We start from the raw sequence: 16,981 nt of genomic DNA on the forward strand, positions 1-16,981 counted from the left end.
GCACAATTAACCAGTACACTTATAGTATAGTGTCAAATTTGTTTGTAGTAAGTACTTGACTTTACCATTACTATAAACTGTACTTGACTTACAGTCATTTTCTGAAGCCGTTTTACTTACAAAGACAAAAATACTTCACCCACACCAACTGGTCAAAGAAGCACCTTAATGCTTTAAAAGTAAAGTAATCAACAATTATTTGTGCTTATGATCAGTATTATTCTTTACTGTAAATAGTGTTTTGTCTTGATATCCCTGATCATTTTTATCCGTTTTGTAAAAATTAATAAGACGTGTAACTATGTAACTATCTTGTTGTTTATCAGTGTCCATTAGTTTGAGTTCAGTGTTTTTTCTTACAATTATAAATATTAAAATGTTTGCCTTTCTTTAATGTCTCTCTGTGGTGAAGTCTAAATCTAAGCAACAGTTAATAAGGCATGTTTTGGTATATTTAAACAAGCAGGAGAACGCTTGTCTTCACTTAAAGCCTGCTGGCTGACTTATGTTGTCCAGGCTCGACAGATCATTGTTTCGGGGCTCTACTATCCTGTCTACCGTATGTTCTGATCCTGCCGGAAGTACTGACGTGTACACATCAGTTTGTGTGAAAGGTGGCTAGTTTAGCTAGTAAGGAAGAGCCGGGTAGTGACACAGCGGCTGTATCAGGTAAGAAAAGAGTGTCGCTTTTTATTTTCCACTGTAATTACAAACACATCTAAAAAACAAAATTGAAAACGGTTATTTCATTCAGTGACGAGAGAAGTTTGATTTCGAACCGTGATAGCTGGCTAGCTAGGACCGCAAGCGACGTAATACGATGTCTCCGGAAGTGAGTTGTCAGAGTATGAAATTCCCTGCTGGTATTTGTAGTTTTAACATTCCTGGTATACATTAAGTGCAACGTAGAACGAGCAAGTTATGGACTACATTTTGATTTTGATAGGCTTCAATTGGAGCTACGGTGGAGTTGTGGGACATGTAGTTACATACATCCATTTAAGGGCTCGTAGAGGTTAAACGAAGCGTTATTAAAACTACATAACCCATAATAATCGTAGTTTGGGCCAAAGGGCATTGTACATCTAGATAGCTACTTAGCATCTTCTATGGCTAATTTGCCAGCTAACGCGAGTAACTACAGTATAATCACCGACGAAACATTAATAACAGTTATTTCGATCGTGGTCATGTTATGGCTTTCCCAGAGAGTCTGTTTTGATCAACATTACTTATCGGCTGCGTTTCTGACTGTTTAAACCTGATAGCTGGTTACGCAGCTAACGTTAGCGAGCTACAGACAGGAGCTCTTCTACACGTTACTGCCCTTTTAGCTAACCCTAATGTTACATGCCAGAATAAATCATTGAAATGCCCCATAATCGCAGCAGGGTGCAGTTAGTAATTAAACATGACCTCTAACCACAACGTTAAAGGTGGACAACCAACCAATGTTACCTAGAAAATTTATTATCCACTCGTTACCGAATGAATGAACATCTAAAAATCGTAAGTTAAACTAGCCAAAATATGTCACTATTTTCAAGTTACAAAAAGCGTTATTTATCTTGTTAGTTTTAACAGCATATCATTCGATCTCTCCGCGTGGTGGTCATGAATAACTGCTGACAGGTATTGCCAGACAGCTGGCCACCTGGTCTCACTTCATCAGAATCGAAAGATTACATACTACAACACTACTAGCAGGCCCTTTATTTATCTGATCATAGTTTCAGTTCATACACTCGCTTCTTAACCAGTGTTGCTGAAAGGGTTATTTGACAGTATCATCTTTATAAAAGACTATGGTAGGTATTTTCAGTAAAGAGTACAGAGAGTGTATTTAAAACTTAAAAGAACACAGATACTCTGCCTGTATGCTTAAATATCCATGTCGTCATCTACAGTTTATTTTCTTGAGATGCTACAAATTGGAAATCTAGAGTATGCTTCCATTTTAGGAGAGTCTTGTTCAAGTTGCATCCCAACTCCACCAAAAATTGAAGACTTCCATTTCCTTATTCCCTCTACTAATAGGTCAAATGTTACAAAAAAAAAAACAAAAAAAAAAACACGAACAGCAAATGAAGTGTATATTGGCATCTGTGTCTTTTCTCTTCACAAAAGCAATATAGTTTGAAAACAACTCTACCTTGCTGATTGAGGTTCCAGGTAATACCAAAGGTCAAAGTTGCTAGGCTTGTGCATGCTAGATATTGACACTGCCACTGCAATAGTCTACAGTATTTCAGCCTGACTGCCAAGTCAACCAAGTAGCTTATATCCATGTAATAAAAATCTCTTTTCCACCACGATTCTCAATGACAGAATGTCAGAAGGGGACAGTGCTGGGGAGTCAATCCATGGGAAACCATCTGTAGTTGCTGCCCTTTTCACACGGGTCGGACAGGTAATCTATCCATCATTAAGATCTCACATACATCATTTGCCCTAACCAGTGAACTGTACATCTCATGAACATCAAGCAAGTAGTATAATTACCCTGATAACACAAGTTTAAATAATACATTGAGTTGTTTCTAAAATGTTAATTTGGCATCAGTTAAAGTGGTGCTGGTTAAAGTAATTTCTTTGGAATTAATTAGCTAAGCTAGTGGCATTTTATTTTCAGAAAAGTATCTGTATTTGCATGTTAAAGGACCAGTTCTGTTATAACAGGGTCTCTCTCCACATTTCCAAAAATAATGCAATCACAAACATAGAATTTCACCACAGTATATTTACTTAATAACACACAAGTGAAGTTTCCCAGTAGATTTTGTGGCATGAAAGAACCAGTGCAGTGGCATTTGTAACTTCAATATGTCATTTACATGAATTGCAAATAACCAGCATCATGCTCCAATGTAAGACTTTGTTTCTTAGGCCTAATTCTCAAACTTTGCACTAAGCAGTACTATCGGTGCTGGAAAAAAAAGTGTTAACCGTGCATCCTGCTGCAAGTGGGAAGGTGGCTATTGATTTTTCCAATTGTATTTGTCAGTAAGGCATAAAAAGCCATGTGTTCAAGGGTTAGAGGATATTTAGATTTAACTATTTTACTTTCTATTAAGAAGAAGTTTGGATAATAATGGTTACAGGATGTTCAATTAATGTCCAATATTGGACAATATGTTCATAAAATGAAAGTATTCAGAGGTGTTTTATTCTACCTCAGTTGGCTACATTTTGCTTCCATTGTGTATTTTTTAAACAGGTCTATCAGTCATGGCTAGACAAGTCAACGCCATTCTATGCAGTCCGTTGGGCAGTTACTCTACTACTTACTGCTGTCTACATGGTCAGAGTGTACATACTACAGGTAATTGTCTGTTTTTTCTGATTTAGTGTATTGCTATTTGCTTTGGGAAATGAAAATGTCAGCCATGGGACTTTTAAATATTTGTATTTAAAGCAATATTGCTCCATGCTTTGGGTGTGGGTGTTTGATACGTTGACATATGTGACTCACCTGTCTATGGTTTTTATGAGATTCCCATGCCTAATGTCTAAAGTGAGGTTTTAATTGTTTGTCTAGTGTCCTGTTTTGTCTCCATGACATTGTTTCTCATTTGTGTGCTCAAGTTTCAGTAGCATTGGTGCGCTTTCTTGTTTACTGGGTATCTGGAAAGTCTATTAATGTGCTAATTTTCCTTATGTTGCTTTTCAGGGTTGGTATATAGTAACATATGCTTTGGGAATCTACCATCTCAACTTGTTCATTGCTTTTCTGTCGCCAAAAGTGGATCCTTCACTGCTTGATGAAGGCAAGTAAAACAGATGCTTGTTTGTTTGTTTTTTTTTTATATAAAGTCGTCATGTTGTGTACTGGTAGTAGGACTGCACAATAAATCGTTTTGAGTGTGATTTAGATCCCTGTACAATCTCAGTCGCACATGACAGTAATTTTGCAGTGTTTGCATTAACAGTGAGATCCCGTGCATCAAACTAAGCACTCCCTTTTCCTCGCCAAGCTGTGTTAACCATCAACTGCAACGTTGTTTATTTCTCCATTAACCGCTATTCGGCACCAGGTGTTTAGGGCAGGCAGCGCAATGTTTGAAAAGTAGTTTCAGGAGAGCACAGAATATCTTTCACAGTGTCCAACATGTTGGGTTTGTGTCGGAATCAGTCTTTTCTTCCTTTCTACAGGTCGTCACATGATGTAACGCATCACTGCTATTGGTTAACCCAGCTTAGCGAAGCAAAGGGAGTGTGGTTTGATGCAAGGCATCTCCCTGCTAATTCAAACATGGCAGAATCATTGTCATGTGAGACTGAGATGGCAAAGGGATCTCAATCACGCTCACAAAATGATTTACCATGCAGCCCTACTAGGTAGTAGGGTAAATCTTGGGCTGTTAACCTGCCATTTCATGTTGGCTGTAACCTATCTATGCTGCAGATGAGGGACCGTCCCTTCCTACCAAGCAGAATGAGGAGTTCCGCCCTTTCATCAGGAGGTTGCCTGAATTCAAATTCTGGTGAGAGTCCACCTCATGGTCTGGGCACCTGTCACTTTTATTAACAACAAGATTGTAAATTATGTTCTTTCAAATGACCTGTGGTCCAAGATTAAGACATGCAAAACCCATTTCCAAAATGGTTTAACATTTTAGCCTAAACCAATGACATTTGGGTTTAATTAATCCATGTATTTGCCTGTGACCCCACTATACATTATCTCGCATCCCCATCTCAGCTTTGTCTCCACTTCATTCCTGTGACCCATAGATCCCTTATAACATAAAAATGTATCTGTGACAAATGATCACAGCACAGGTTTGAGCAGTTGCAACCATTTAACTAAAAATTATGTATTGGGACCATACTACTAATTGAGCCTCAAAGCTATACTTCTCTGTGCTCTACCATTTACAGTTTGTGGTAAACATTGTCTGCCTTGTGTTTATGCAAAGTGTGTACCTTGTGTACTAAAACAGGAAGAGAGGAAAGTGGTTTTGCATTAGTCAAACTGCAGTTGACATTTGCCTGGTGTATGAAAAGATAAACTTTGGTTCCTCTTTCCTTGAGGTTCATCACTGCGCTGTCAACATTTGAGTTTTTTCAACAATATTCTGCTCATCAGTTGTTTGAAGAGTTATTGAGTGAACTAAGCTTAATATGTTCTAATGTAATTTATTTTCTTAAGATGTTAGGTTTAGTCAGCAACCTTTTGGCCACATTGAAATGAAACTCATTAAGGTCTTTGTCACATTACTATCCCCAAACTGATCCCCAAATGAAATATCCTTTAGTGTGTACACCTACTGTACATACATAACACTTGAGTTAAGTTAGAGTTAAGAATGTTGTTGACCTGTGATTCCTCTGTCACCGATGCGAGTACCCTGTTTAACTGAGGTTTCATTTCCTGTCAGGCATTCAGCAACAAAAGGCATCGTCATTGCCATGATTTGCACATTTTTTGATGCCTTCAATGTTCCAGTGTTCTGGCCTATACTTGTAATGTACTTCATCATGCTTTTCTGCATCACCATGAAGAGGCAGATTAAGGTAAAAACGATACACAGACTGACATGTACATGCACTGCATACATTGGGCCTCATTCATAAACAGCGCGTACACACAAATTTGTGCTTACACTGTGCGTATGAACAATTTTATCCATAAATCCAGTATTTAGCAATATTTTCTTGCCTAAATTTGTTCATACTCTGCAAACAAATTTAGAACTGCCTCAGACCATGTGTACACACAAATTATGAAGGCTTGGTGTTTGTGTGCAAACACACCTTTTAATTAAATGCATGGGATATTAAAACAGTATTCATTTTTAAAAAGTTATAACTGTATAATTAATTTAAAGCTTTAACTGTTAAATTACTAAATCACTGGCCAAATGTAGCCTATGAAATAACAATGAAATTGACGCCCTTTTTATCCTCATTGTTTACTGTCATTAGGGGTGTTATGATACACTTAGCTCATGAGACGAGACTATATTTCAACACTTTAAGAAATATTCAGTAATGAAATATTACTGGAAACAGTCTTTTATTCGACTGAAAGTCACAAAATGCTAAACAGTGCAGGTGCTTTTTGAAATGTTTTAATTAATCATCTTGTAGTGAATGTCACTTCACTTCTACTTTCTGAGTATGAATTATCATAAGCAGTAAAAGACAAGCAAGCATTGTAAAAAGTGTGCACTGTTTTACCACAAACAGTCCCAGGTGAAATTGGGCAAGAGGCAGGGTCCACCCTAGACAGGTCACCAGTCTATCACAGGGCTGACACTTAGAGACGGACAACCACACACACTCACTCCTACGGCCAATTTAGAATCACCATTCAATCTAAACTGCATGTCTTTGGACTGTGAGAAGAAGCTGGAGTACCCGGAAAGAACTCACATAGGCACAGGGGTCACCCAGGGATTGAACCCAGAACGATGGGGCGACAGTGCTAACCATTGTACAAACATATTTATTCATTTAACCCAGGAAAATTGATTGAGGTCAGAGACTTTTTGTAGTTTACAGTTTGTTGAATAGATCTGCTTTTTGGCTTATGCATCATGCACGTTAGCTGTTGTCGAAACGTGTTCTTGTAAATTGAAAAGAAAAGACTAAATATAAAGATATAAAATGTGAGGAACAGCACAGAACATAATGCAAATACAAAAATTAAAGTAGAGTTGACTCAGCAACCCTCTGACAGCATTTAGAAAAATGGAACATCTTAACATTGACTAAGGTCAGATTTTAATCTCACTGCACTATGTTATACAGGCGTTTCTGTTTTTATGTTCACGGTGCATTTGATTTATTTTGATTACCGTAAAATCTGGACTATTGAGCGCAGCAGACTATAAGCCACACCCACTAAATTTAAGAAGAAAAACAATTTTGTAAATATATATAGGCCGCACTTGTCTATAAGCCGCAGGTGTCCACGTTGTAACATGAGATATTTACATAGAAAGATGTTACACAGCTTTTGTCGTCTTTTTGGATTGAGTCAGTTCTTCACGCTGCCTTCTCCAACATCTCACCATCCATTCATTGATGCCAAGCTTACGTGCAGCAGCTCTATTTCCTTCTTCGACAGCCAGATCGATTGCCTTTACCTTGAAAGCTGCATCATATGCATTTCTTCGTGCGTTTTCTATGATAAGGGTGTGTTCATGAAGCGCAAAATGACTGATCTGAAGAATTTAGTGTGAGTGCATTTTATTTGATTCGAACAGTTTCATTGGTCCACTGTGACCTGTTCGGTAATTTCATTGGTCTGATGTGGCGAGGCTAAATGTATTGGCGGCATGAAGCTCATTAGCCCGTAAAAATCCATAAATTAGCCGCATCGTTGTTTAAGCTGCTGGGTTCAAAGCTTGTGAAAAAAGTAGTGGCTTATAGTCTGGATTTTACGGTACCTGAATATCTTATCTTGAGCACTGATTCTCTTTTAAATTTGCCTGATAAAATCAGCAGTCATTGTGCTATTCCAATACACGGTTGGTAAAAATGTATGAGCAATCCCTAGAAATACCTGCCACTAACAATCCTCTTTTTTTTTTTTTTTTTCCTTTCCCCTAGCATATGATCAAGTACAGATACCTACCATTCACACATGGGAAGAGGACATACAAAGGCAAGGAAGACACAGCGAAAACGTTTGCCAGTTAAACACCTTCCCCTCCTCATTTGAAATGTATCAGTCATGGCTAGTGGGGAGTGACAAGGGTTTGAGATTTATTTTCCTTTTTTAAGTGGGACAGTAACATGAAAACATGACATGTAAAGTACGAGTTTTGGTCCATGGTTCACAGTGTTGAATGAGGGTATGAGCAGCATGGATCAAATTAGTCTGAGATTTTTGCCTTTGTCTGTTAAGGGGTAGGAATTTTTTTTTTTTTTTTTTTTTTTTTTATAACCATTTTGAGAACCCACGATTAAGATTGGTCTGCATTTGTTCAGTAGTAGGTGAGACTCAGTGCTGCCTTTTACCTTTTTACCCTATGGGGAAAGTATGAAGTCATCAAGAAGGAACCACACTGAAAAACATTGCTGTGAAATTTGTAATTCATTCTTTTTCCAATAACGGTGACTGCAGTGTCTCCTTCTCCCAAGTGAAATAAATCTGCCAACGTTTAATTCATATATTGGTACCTACGTCTTTGCAAGTTATATATTGAAAGCCAGTAGTGTAAGTACCAAAATAACACGATTAGATGTGTAAGATGAAATCTAAAGATAATCCAGATGTCTGAGTTGATAAAGTGTGCTGCTAGCTAGTGTCTCTGCCAGTTGTCATCTGTATTAAATGCAGGCACTATGTAGAAAGTAGTGTAGTCTTATTTCATTTGAATATGCATCCATGGCAGGCAAGAAACACCTATGATAATTAATTGGCTATTAATGCAATTCTGTATATTATCCAGTTCACACTAGTTGATACTAGCATAGCCACTGGAGCAAGTATCAATATGGATGATTATAATTGGCATCTGAATATTCAGCCACCCACCACATCATTGAAAGCAAGGAGACTGTCACTAACCCCACCCCTTTTAGTCTCCTATACCCTACATTTAAATCAGTTCTGTCTACTTTTGCGCTATTTGTAGAGTATAACAGATGGGATACTGTGTTGTTGAACACATCTATAAATGAGAATTGTATGTCATTCTAGGGGGCATCTAGCTTCAAGGGAAAATCTGTGAACTCGCTTTACACATCACATGCTCTCATGAAAATACACAACCAGTATTCAGGTCAAATTTATAACAAGTTCTAATCTGAGATTCTAATCAAGCAATTCCACATTTACCCCAAACAGCCTTTCGCTTTGAAACATTTCCCATCTCTGTTTCAAAGCCTGAAGCAGGCCGTTCAGTTCCTGTACATTAGCTGTTGTAATCCTTTATAATCTGTTCTTATTTCAGAAAAAATAGTTGAAGTAAATGCAGTCATTCCAAACAAACTGTTGTTCTTTCTTTTGCAGAGGAAACATAAGAAAACAGAGATTGAGAACTTGTGATAACAAATGGATGAAGTGGGTGGCCATCACACTGTTTTCCATACACTTGTTGCTTTTGTTCTTCTTGTTTTTTCTTCTTTCCCTTCCATTTTCTATAAAATGTTGGGGATTATCTGTCATTACTAAACTTTGATCAGCAGTGTAGTAAGGGATCAGAACATTTTCCTGTACAAAGTTTGTGTTTCAAAGGGTTGTCTGGAGGATTTGTATGCGTGTATATATATATGTTAATGATTTTTATGAGATTATTTTTATTTTTGGTTTTCTTCCAACCACCATAGTGTTTCCAAATGTTTAAATCCATTTCATTTGTAGCTGATAAAAGCAGAACTTGTTGATTGGATTCCAAATTTGATTAATCAAATACTGTTTCTCATGGGTTGCATGTTATTGTTTTGTGCTACAGTTATTTAAAAAAAAAAACAATTTTAATAACTTGAGTGTAATTTTTCACTCCAAATTCTATTAAAGAGGCTGTGTCCCTACAAACGGTACATTACTGTCTCAGCTTCATGTTTTGTAGGTATTCATAAAGGACAGTTAGAGTTCGGGCCAGGGTTACAGTGGCCTCTGAGCAGAATAATGTGCACTGTTCAGGAATGATTTGAGGAACATAATAGTTACCTTGACCTCAAATTCTACAAGATTTTAATCCAATCAAGCATCGGTGGGATGTGCTAGAAAATCAGGTCTGACTCCCAGAGGATTTGAAAGATTTGCTGCATCTTGTGACAGACACCAGCAGACTCCTCCCGAGGCCTTGTGAAGACCAACTCTCAATCGGATCAGAGCTGTTTTTGTAGCATGAGGGGGTTCTACACATTAGGCAGCTATTTTTAATTTTCTGGCTAATTCATACATGCCTACATACAGATGGAAGCATTCAACTCTGTGTAGACATCACAGGGAGTCTGCAGCGTAAATGCTTTTTGCATACCTGATTTGTGAATTCTCCACCAACCATGTACAGGTATGTATTTACACCGCATACATTCCCAAGTGCATGGAAATGATCACTGAGGCTTAACCATCACCAGTATCTCACATTTTATTAAAGGCAGAGGCTAATCCCACTAGAGTTTACATCAGACTGGTAAATATTAACTACAGCTGTGACAATATTCTTACTTCTTCCTGACTCTTGGAAAGTCTGTTATATGCCTTGACTCAATGCACTGCCCTAGCCTCAGAGTTTCATTTGGAATGAGATTATTTGATAGGTGGGCATTTTGATATTCATTATGTCAGCACCCTTGTTAATCATGATAGACCAGAAGCCATCAACTGCTCCAGGTGATTCTTAAAATAATTCTGACTTAAAAATAAAAATAAAACCTGGGTAACAACTCAAGTTGATACAAATGATGAACTGTTAACATTATAGAGTCAAAGGTTTTCTCAAACTTGAGCTCAGTAATTGTTAGTACACCTATCCCACAAAACCAAACCAATGAAATGCTATATTATCAAATCAGTTCCTCAAGTCTGCATTGTTGACCTCAGTTCTCTGAAATGTTCTTAAATACCCATTATCTGTCCATCTTTCTTATGAACAGTGCACCCCAATACTGATGTCACAGAAGTGATTTTGGAGTACTTTTACTGCTGCACTTTCTTAAAAAAATGTTCTTTCATTAGTAGTTATGCTTTCATATTCCCACTCAAATAGGATGTGCTCACTGTGGACCATGTACTATATAGGTTTGACTTCGTCTATTTTAATTACTCACACTATGCTCCTGAACTATGCACTGCAGACACTTAAGCAGAAAAACAGTCACCATTTGTTAGATTTGTCTTACAATATCAATACCTTGGTGTCTTATTTTATCTGTTGCTAAAACATTAGGCAGCATTTAATAGCATCAAATCTCATTACAAGTGCATGTTAGTTTAATGGAATTCATGGCTCATAGTTTCTTTGATAAATACAGAGAATCTTGGAAACTGTATCTTGAAAAACCTTTGCAGAGTGAGTCATGAGATGCTACTAAGTATTTGCAAGATGAGCATCAAGGCCAAATTTATTTGCCTTTGTACCACAGACTGTATGAGCAAAATTCAATTAAAATGTGCATTAGCAGTGTAATTTAAGACTGAGATGGATAAAAAAAGAGCACTACCATCTAGAAAGTCAAACTTATCATAGAAGGAAACAAAATGTCACAGTACCAGCCATACTATTGATTAGCAAATCATCTCTTGGAAGTAAAATACAAGTATTTCACAGCAATGAATGCTTAGCACCACAACTAAGTGCCAAATAGTTTACCCACCCTGTAGTTTACCCATAAAAAAATTAAACTTTATTATTAACTACAATATGACCCTGTAATCTGTCCTGCAGATATGAGTTCAGCCATTTCATCAGGATGTTGGCTGGATTCAAACTTTGTGGGGGTATGGCTTAATGGTCTGGCCATTTATCACTGTCATCCACAGAGTGATTGCAAATTAAATAATCTGTGTGGTCTGAGGTTAAGACATGCAGAGCACATTTGTCAGAGAATGTAGCATATTAGCATAAACCAAAGATGCTTGGTTGAATGAAAGAACAAATGTATTTGTTTGCATTTGCCTGTAAACCCATGTGATCTCACAATCTCATAAGCTCATTTTTATTTCATGCCTGCCATCGTAGCAAAACTTTCATTCAAATTAAATAATGATTTTCTTTTGAAACTGTCATTTTCACAAGCATGAGTTTGTCATTACAAAAAATTATATATCTACAAAAAATGCTACCAATTGTATGCACAATGAGCATCAAAACCACACATAATTGTAATAACTACTGACAGTTTGTTAAATACGCCTCACTTTTACAAATTTTTTTTCAAAATTCCCATGAAGACACAGTTCAAAGTAAATGTATGCCCTGACTACAACAATAAGGCAAACATTAAGGTATCCCTAGGAGTTTTTAACTGCCCATTACACCGTGAAGCAATGATTTTACAAGCGTCCCCATTTTGTTTGCATTGTGCATGCTCTAGAGGACATCGATGCAGGCGATGAGAAGCACATTCACTCTATTCCACTGAGCCAACAGTTGGTGAAGATAACGTACACAGGGGTGTAGCAATGTGCCCTTAAAAGTGGTGGAAAAGAAGACTGCTAGCAAACAAATGTTCATAAATAATGCAGACTGGGGTGCCATGGTGGCTGAGTGTACAGGATGCATAGTACAGACCTCCAGTAGAGTTCAACTCACAGCTGGAAGACCTTTGCTGCATGTCACACTCCTTTTTCTCTCACCACATTTCCTGTCACTCATTATAAGGTTTACTATGTCAGAACAGAACAGCAGATGATCCTACTTTCCTGACAATGCCACTAATCTCCTGCCATGTTGGCTCTGTTTCTCTGAGTTCTGGTCTGGTCTGCAAATGAATGAATGAATTTTCTCCCAGTCCATGCTACCTGAGGAGCCCACTAAATTAATATTCCCAATTAAAACCTATCACTTTAGCTATCTTAACAACTTCAATTTCATTTACACACATTTTTGCAGGCACACAAACAAAAAAGGAAAATCTTCCTCTTCGAACTTCTCTAAAACCATCTAAAACACCTAGCATGTCATGTTGAAACTAAGAAATGTAGGCAGGCATGTAGATGGAAGGATGGATGGAGGCATTCAGCTCTGTGTGTAGACATTACAGGGAGTCTGTACAGCTTAGCTGCTTTTTGCATACTAATTTGTGAATTCTCCTCCAACCATATATATACTCTATGTATTTGACATCATGCATTCTCAGGTGCATGGAAATGATCACTGCGGGTTTGTGGGTACAAGCACTGCTTATTTAAAGCATTGTCTAATCCATTCACAGTTCACATCAGAATGGTAAATAGCAACTACAGCCATGAAACATTTTCTTGCTTTTTTGTCTCTCCTTGAATTACATGCCCTGGCTCAACACACTGTCTCTGCCTCAGACTTTCACTTGGATGGAGATTATGTGATAGGTGGACTTATTGATATTCATCATGTCAGCACCCCTGCTACTAATGATAGACCAGAATCCATCAACTGCTCCAGGTAAGCCTTATAATAAAGCTGGGAGGATAACATCCAAAGTTAAAACAAATGAGGAACTGCTAGCATAACAGACTACTTTATTACACAATAAACAGTTTTGCTTAAACTCAAGTTCATGGCTACTGTTAGTTATACGTCCCGAAAACCATATATAATAAATCTAACTTCTGAACTTGAAACTAATGGCAAGGTCTTACCTTACCTTAACAGATTTTACTCTTTCTCAAATTGAAAGGCTTTACTGTAAATGCAAGGTTATTGATTATAGTTTTGTAGTACATTTTGCTCTAAGCCTATCCAGTAAATTAGTAAGGTGCTGCAGACCATTAATTCTGACTTCAGTCCTTTTTCCATGAAATTCCCCTCCACTCTACAGGTAATAGCTAGCCATGTGGATATTACAGATGTCTGTGTAGAGACCTGAAGATTGATCGTGTTAAAGCCAATCCTATTCTCCTTTCAATGTCCACAGTCAACCCTTCCTTTTGAGAAGCTATCGGAGCTTTCAGTTGATGAGATTCTCTGTAGAGGAAATAAATAACTCTACTGACCTACTGCCAAATGTATCTCTCGGCTACGAGATATTTGACCACTGCTCAGAGACACAGAATTTCCCAGGAATTTTGAATCTCATCTCAGTCAATGGCTTGGTCCAACCTTGGAGTGAACCAAACATGAATCTGTCCAGACTGATAGCAGTGCTCATCTCTTCTAGAAGCACGGAAACAATGAGTGTAGCCTCGATCTTCATGGCATATCTTATTCCTGTGGTAAATCTGTCAACTGTACCAGATCCATTAATTAATGGTTTCATACCAATTTATACAATTGCATTTACCTTTTGAGAATTTGTTGTCACTGTACATAATAAAACCTTCTCTATTATGCTTTTAACAGGTCAGTTATGGAGCTACTGAATCTGCCATTTCAGGGAAACCTACATTTTCATCTTTCCTGCAAACAGTGCATCCCAATGCAGCACTCATTGAAGTGATTTTTAACATTGTACAGCACTTCAGCTGGCACTGGATTGCTTTCCTCATCAGTGATAATGACCTTGGCAAAAATGGCTTGAATTTGTTCAAAAAGAGGATTAAAGATACTGAGATCTGCCTGGGCTACACCCAAAAGCTCAATGACAAAACAATTTACTCTGATGTGCTCCAAAAGATAGAATCACAGGGGACAAATATCATTATTGTTTTTGCTAATGAAATGACAGCTGAAGCTCTCATTGAATCAGCAATAAAACTGAATATCACTGACAAGGTGTGGATAGCAGGGGATACCTGGTCCTTAGATGAGAAGCTCCGCATGAAGAAAGGAATTGAAAATATTGGAACTGTACTTGGGGTTTCTCAGCCTGCAGTGACAATAAATGGTTTCAGAGATTTCATCTATACTTCCAAAAGCCATAATCACTTTGACAATGCAGAACAGCAGAAAAGTTGTAATCAGGTTTGCAACTGCAATGGTGTGAGTGCAGAAGATATCCTTGCTGTGGATTCATCTGTCTCTTTTCCTATTTATTCTGCCGTATATGCCATCGCTCATGCCTTACACAAGACTTTGCAATGTGACCTTGGTAAATGTAACACCAATATGACAGTCTACCCATATATGGTAAGTATACAAATGATTGGATAATTAAATTTTATCCGCATCATTTCTAATCTGAATTTTGACTTGTAGTTGAGTCAGTCATAATTCCTACTACTAATGTGTGTTGTTATCATATCATATATATGACACAACATACATAAAACTTCACACCCTCAAAACGTTAGGAAGGAAATTTCAGAGGAAAGTCTGCAGTGTATCAAATCCCTTCCAAAAAAGAATGGGGCAGGAGCCTAGAAGGGGACACCACGAAGCAACTTTACTCATTCCTAGCAATATTTTAACTACCTATTTAATCAGCATGAATTTAAAAGCAGTAATGGTTATCTGTACTTTGTGTACCCACACCAGGTCCTCAAAGAGCTGAGGAACACAAACTTTACGCTTTTAAACCAGAGTATTCAGTTTGATGAGGATGGTAATCCCCTCTTTGGATCCTACTCAGTAGTTTTCTGGAACCACAGTGGTGGTGCACAGGAAATCGGCTTTTGTAATGTTCACTCATCAGTTGACTGTTTCATCAATGGCACTGAAATTCAGTGGTACACCGAGGGAAATGTAAGCTGTCTTTTTTCTTTCTATTATAGTACAATATATCAAGACTTTTATGTTGATTTAAATGCCTTGTTTTGTTTCCCCCTCCATCCAGATAGATGTATTTTGTGTAATATATTGTCTTATAGCATGTTCACATTGTATAAAACCTGTCAAGAAATAGAACAGCTGTATAATTGTAGTGACTTCCACCTTCTTCTCAATCCTAAACTGTTTTCTTTCCTCCATTTACTTTTCTGCTAAACAACTGTGTTGTACAGGTGCCTACTTCACTATGTTCCGAGGATTGTCCCATAGGATACATAAGAGATAAAAGCGACAAATGCTGCTTCACTTGTGACATCTGTCCAAATGGAACCTATGTAAATGAAACAGGTAAATTACATCAAAACAAGACAATTAATAAAAGCAGCACTGCCATTCCTGCCTTGGTGGGAGCAACACTGTCTTGTTAATATCTAAGACCTCTAAGACAATTTTAATACAAAAAAAATTCTAAAAACATCATCCAAAACAGAGTACAAAAAGACACTACATCCTCATCTGTCTTTTCAGAAGTTAACCTCAACTTTACTGACAAACTGTCCCTATCTCATGCTCAACAGAGGATCCCTACAAGTGCAACAACTGTAAGGAGACAGAATGGTCTGAAGAAGGCAGTACATCGTGCAGTCTGCGGTCGGTGGAGTACATTCCCTTCACAGCCATGGAGTCTGTCCTGATCATGGTTTGGACCTGTGTCTTGGTAGGCCTCATACTAGCTATGGCTGTTCTCTTTGCCATCAACTACAACACCCCTGTTGTCAGATCTGCTGGGGGACCAATGTGCTTCCTAATTTTAGGCTGCCTTAATTTATGCAGTGTTAGTGTGTTCTTTTACTTTGGTAAGCCAACAACTTCATTTTGTATCCTAAGGTTCTTTCCGTTTATCTTGTTCTATACTGTCTGTCTAGCATGTTTTGTTGTGCGCTCTTTTCAAATTGTTTGCATTTTCAAAATGTCCAACAAGTTCCCACAGTTCTACAGATGGTGGATGAAATATAACGGACAATGGCTGGTCATCGCTGGGGCATTTGTTACTCAGGCACTCTTTCTTCTTATTGGCTATAGTTATGCACCCCCAGGGCCCTACAATGAAACACTGTGGTACCCAAATGAAATCATACTTTCTTGTGACATTAATATTAATGAAACTGCAAGTTCTATGATTTTACTTTCTTGTTTGTGCTCCCTTTGCTTTATTTTTTCCTACATGGGGAAAGACCTCCCCAAAAATTACAATGAAGCCAAAGCAATAACCTTCTGCCTGCTCCTCCTGATCATCACCTGGATCATCTTTGCTGCTGTGTACATGCTTTACCGTGGCAAGCACATTCAAACTATTAATGCTCTGGCAGTACTCTCCAGTCTTTACTCCTTTCTCTTTTGGTATTTCCTTCCAAAATGTTACATCATCATTTTTCAACCCCACAAGAACACACAGCAGTACTTCCAAGGTCTCATTCAGAATTACACCAAAACAATTAGCCAGTAGATGCCTTCAGTACATTACATTACATTACATTTGTGTGTCTAGACAGAAGAACTGATGTGATCATTTAGACAGACTGAGGCTAGGGGGAAGCAGCTAGCCTGGCTCTAAGCTACTACCCATGAACTAATAGTAATTTCATGTTTCACAAATTCACCTCTGTAAGTCACAGCAAGAAAGCAAAAAAGCGCACTTCCCAAAATGTCACTGTTTGAAAGACACAGTG

The 16,981-nt window shown here is 37.8% G+C and overlaps 2 protein-coding genes across 4 annotated transcripts; both read left to right on the forward strand.

Annotated features, from left to right (window-relative positions):
• The first annotated feature begins 498 nt into the window (after positions 1-498).
• On the forward strand, positions 499-9,498 carry rer1 (retention in endoplasmic reticulum sorting receptor 1). 3 transcript variants are annotated; one of them, XM_020618211.1, is made up of 8 exons: positions 499-669; positions 2,329-2,410; positions 3,218-3,322; positions 3,671-3,767; positions 4,406-4,484; positions 5,382-5,517; positions 7,561-7,615; positions 8,969-9,498. In XM_020618211.1, the coding sequence occupies exons 2-8, from the start codon at positions 2,330-2,332 to the stop codon at positions 8,977-8,979; spliced, it is 564 nt and encodes a 187-aa protein (XP_020473867.1). In that variant the 5' UTR covers positions 499-669; position 2,329; the 3' UTR covers positions 8,980-9,498. The 3 variants fall into 3 exon arrangements, with proteins under 3 accessions (XP_020473867.1, XP_020473849.1, XP_020473858.1); XM_020618193.1 differs by having other exon boundaries at positions 500-669; positions 7,561-9,498; XM_020618202.1 differs by lacking the exon at positions 499-669 and adding an exon at positions 1,163-1,509 and having other exon boundaries at positions 7,561-9,498.
• A 3,375-nt stretch (positions 9,499-12,873) lies between these two features.
• LOC109968992 (taste receptor type 1 member 1-like) lies at positions 12,874-16,758 on the forward strand. The gene is made up of 6 exons (XM_020615611.1): positions 12,874-13,049; positions 13,522-13,819; positions 13,947-14,672; positions 15,021-15,227; positions 15,485-15,599; positions 15,830-16,758. The coding sequence occupies exons 1-6, from the start codon at positions 12,874-12,876 to the stop codon at positions 16,756-16,758; spliced, it is 2,451 nt and encodes an 816-aa protein (XP_020471267.1).
• Positions 16,759-16,981: the final 223 nt, after the last annotated feature.

Source organism: Monopterus albus, unplaced genomic scaffold (genome assembly GCF_001952655.1).
Source record: "Monopterus albus unplaced genomic scaffold, M_albus_1.0 scaffold6.1, whole genome shotgun sequence".
NCBI classification, from domain to species: Eukaryota; Metazoa; Chordata; class Actinopteri; order Synbranchiformes; family Synbranchidae; genus Monopterus; species Monopterus albus.

Excerpts from the sequence above, each read along its gene's own strand:
- LOC109968992 (XM_020615611.1), top strand. The coding sequence starts at position 12,874 with ATGAAACATTTTCTTGCTTTTTTGTCTCTCCTTGAATTACATGCCCTG. Across the intron at positions 13,050-13,521 it reads GAATCCATCAACTGCTCCAG|TCAACCCTTCCTTTTGAGAA; the intron begins GTAAGCCTTATA and ends CAATGTCCACAG. Across the intron at positions 14,673-15,020 it reads TGACAGTCTACCCATATATG|GTCCTCAAAGAGCTGAGGAA; the intron begins GTAAGTATACAA and ends TACCCACACCAG.
- rer1 (XM_020618193.1), top strand. The coding sequence starts at position 2,330 with ATGTCAGAAGGGGACAGTGCTGGGGAGTCAATCCATGGGAAACCATCT. Across the intron at positions 3,768-4,405 it reads TCCTTCACTGCTTGATGAAG|ATGAGGGACCGTCCCTTCCT; the intron begins GCAAGTAAAACA and ends TCTATGCTGCAG. Across the intron at positions 5,518-7,560 it reads CCATGAAGAGGCAGATTAAG|CATATGATCAAGTACAGATA; the intron begins GTAAAAACGATA and ends CCTTTCCCCTAG.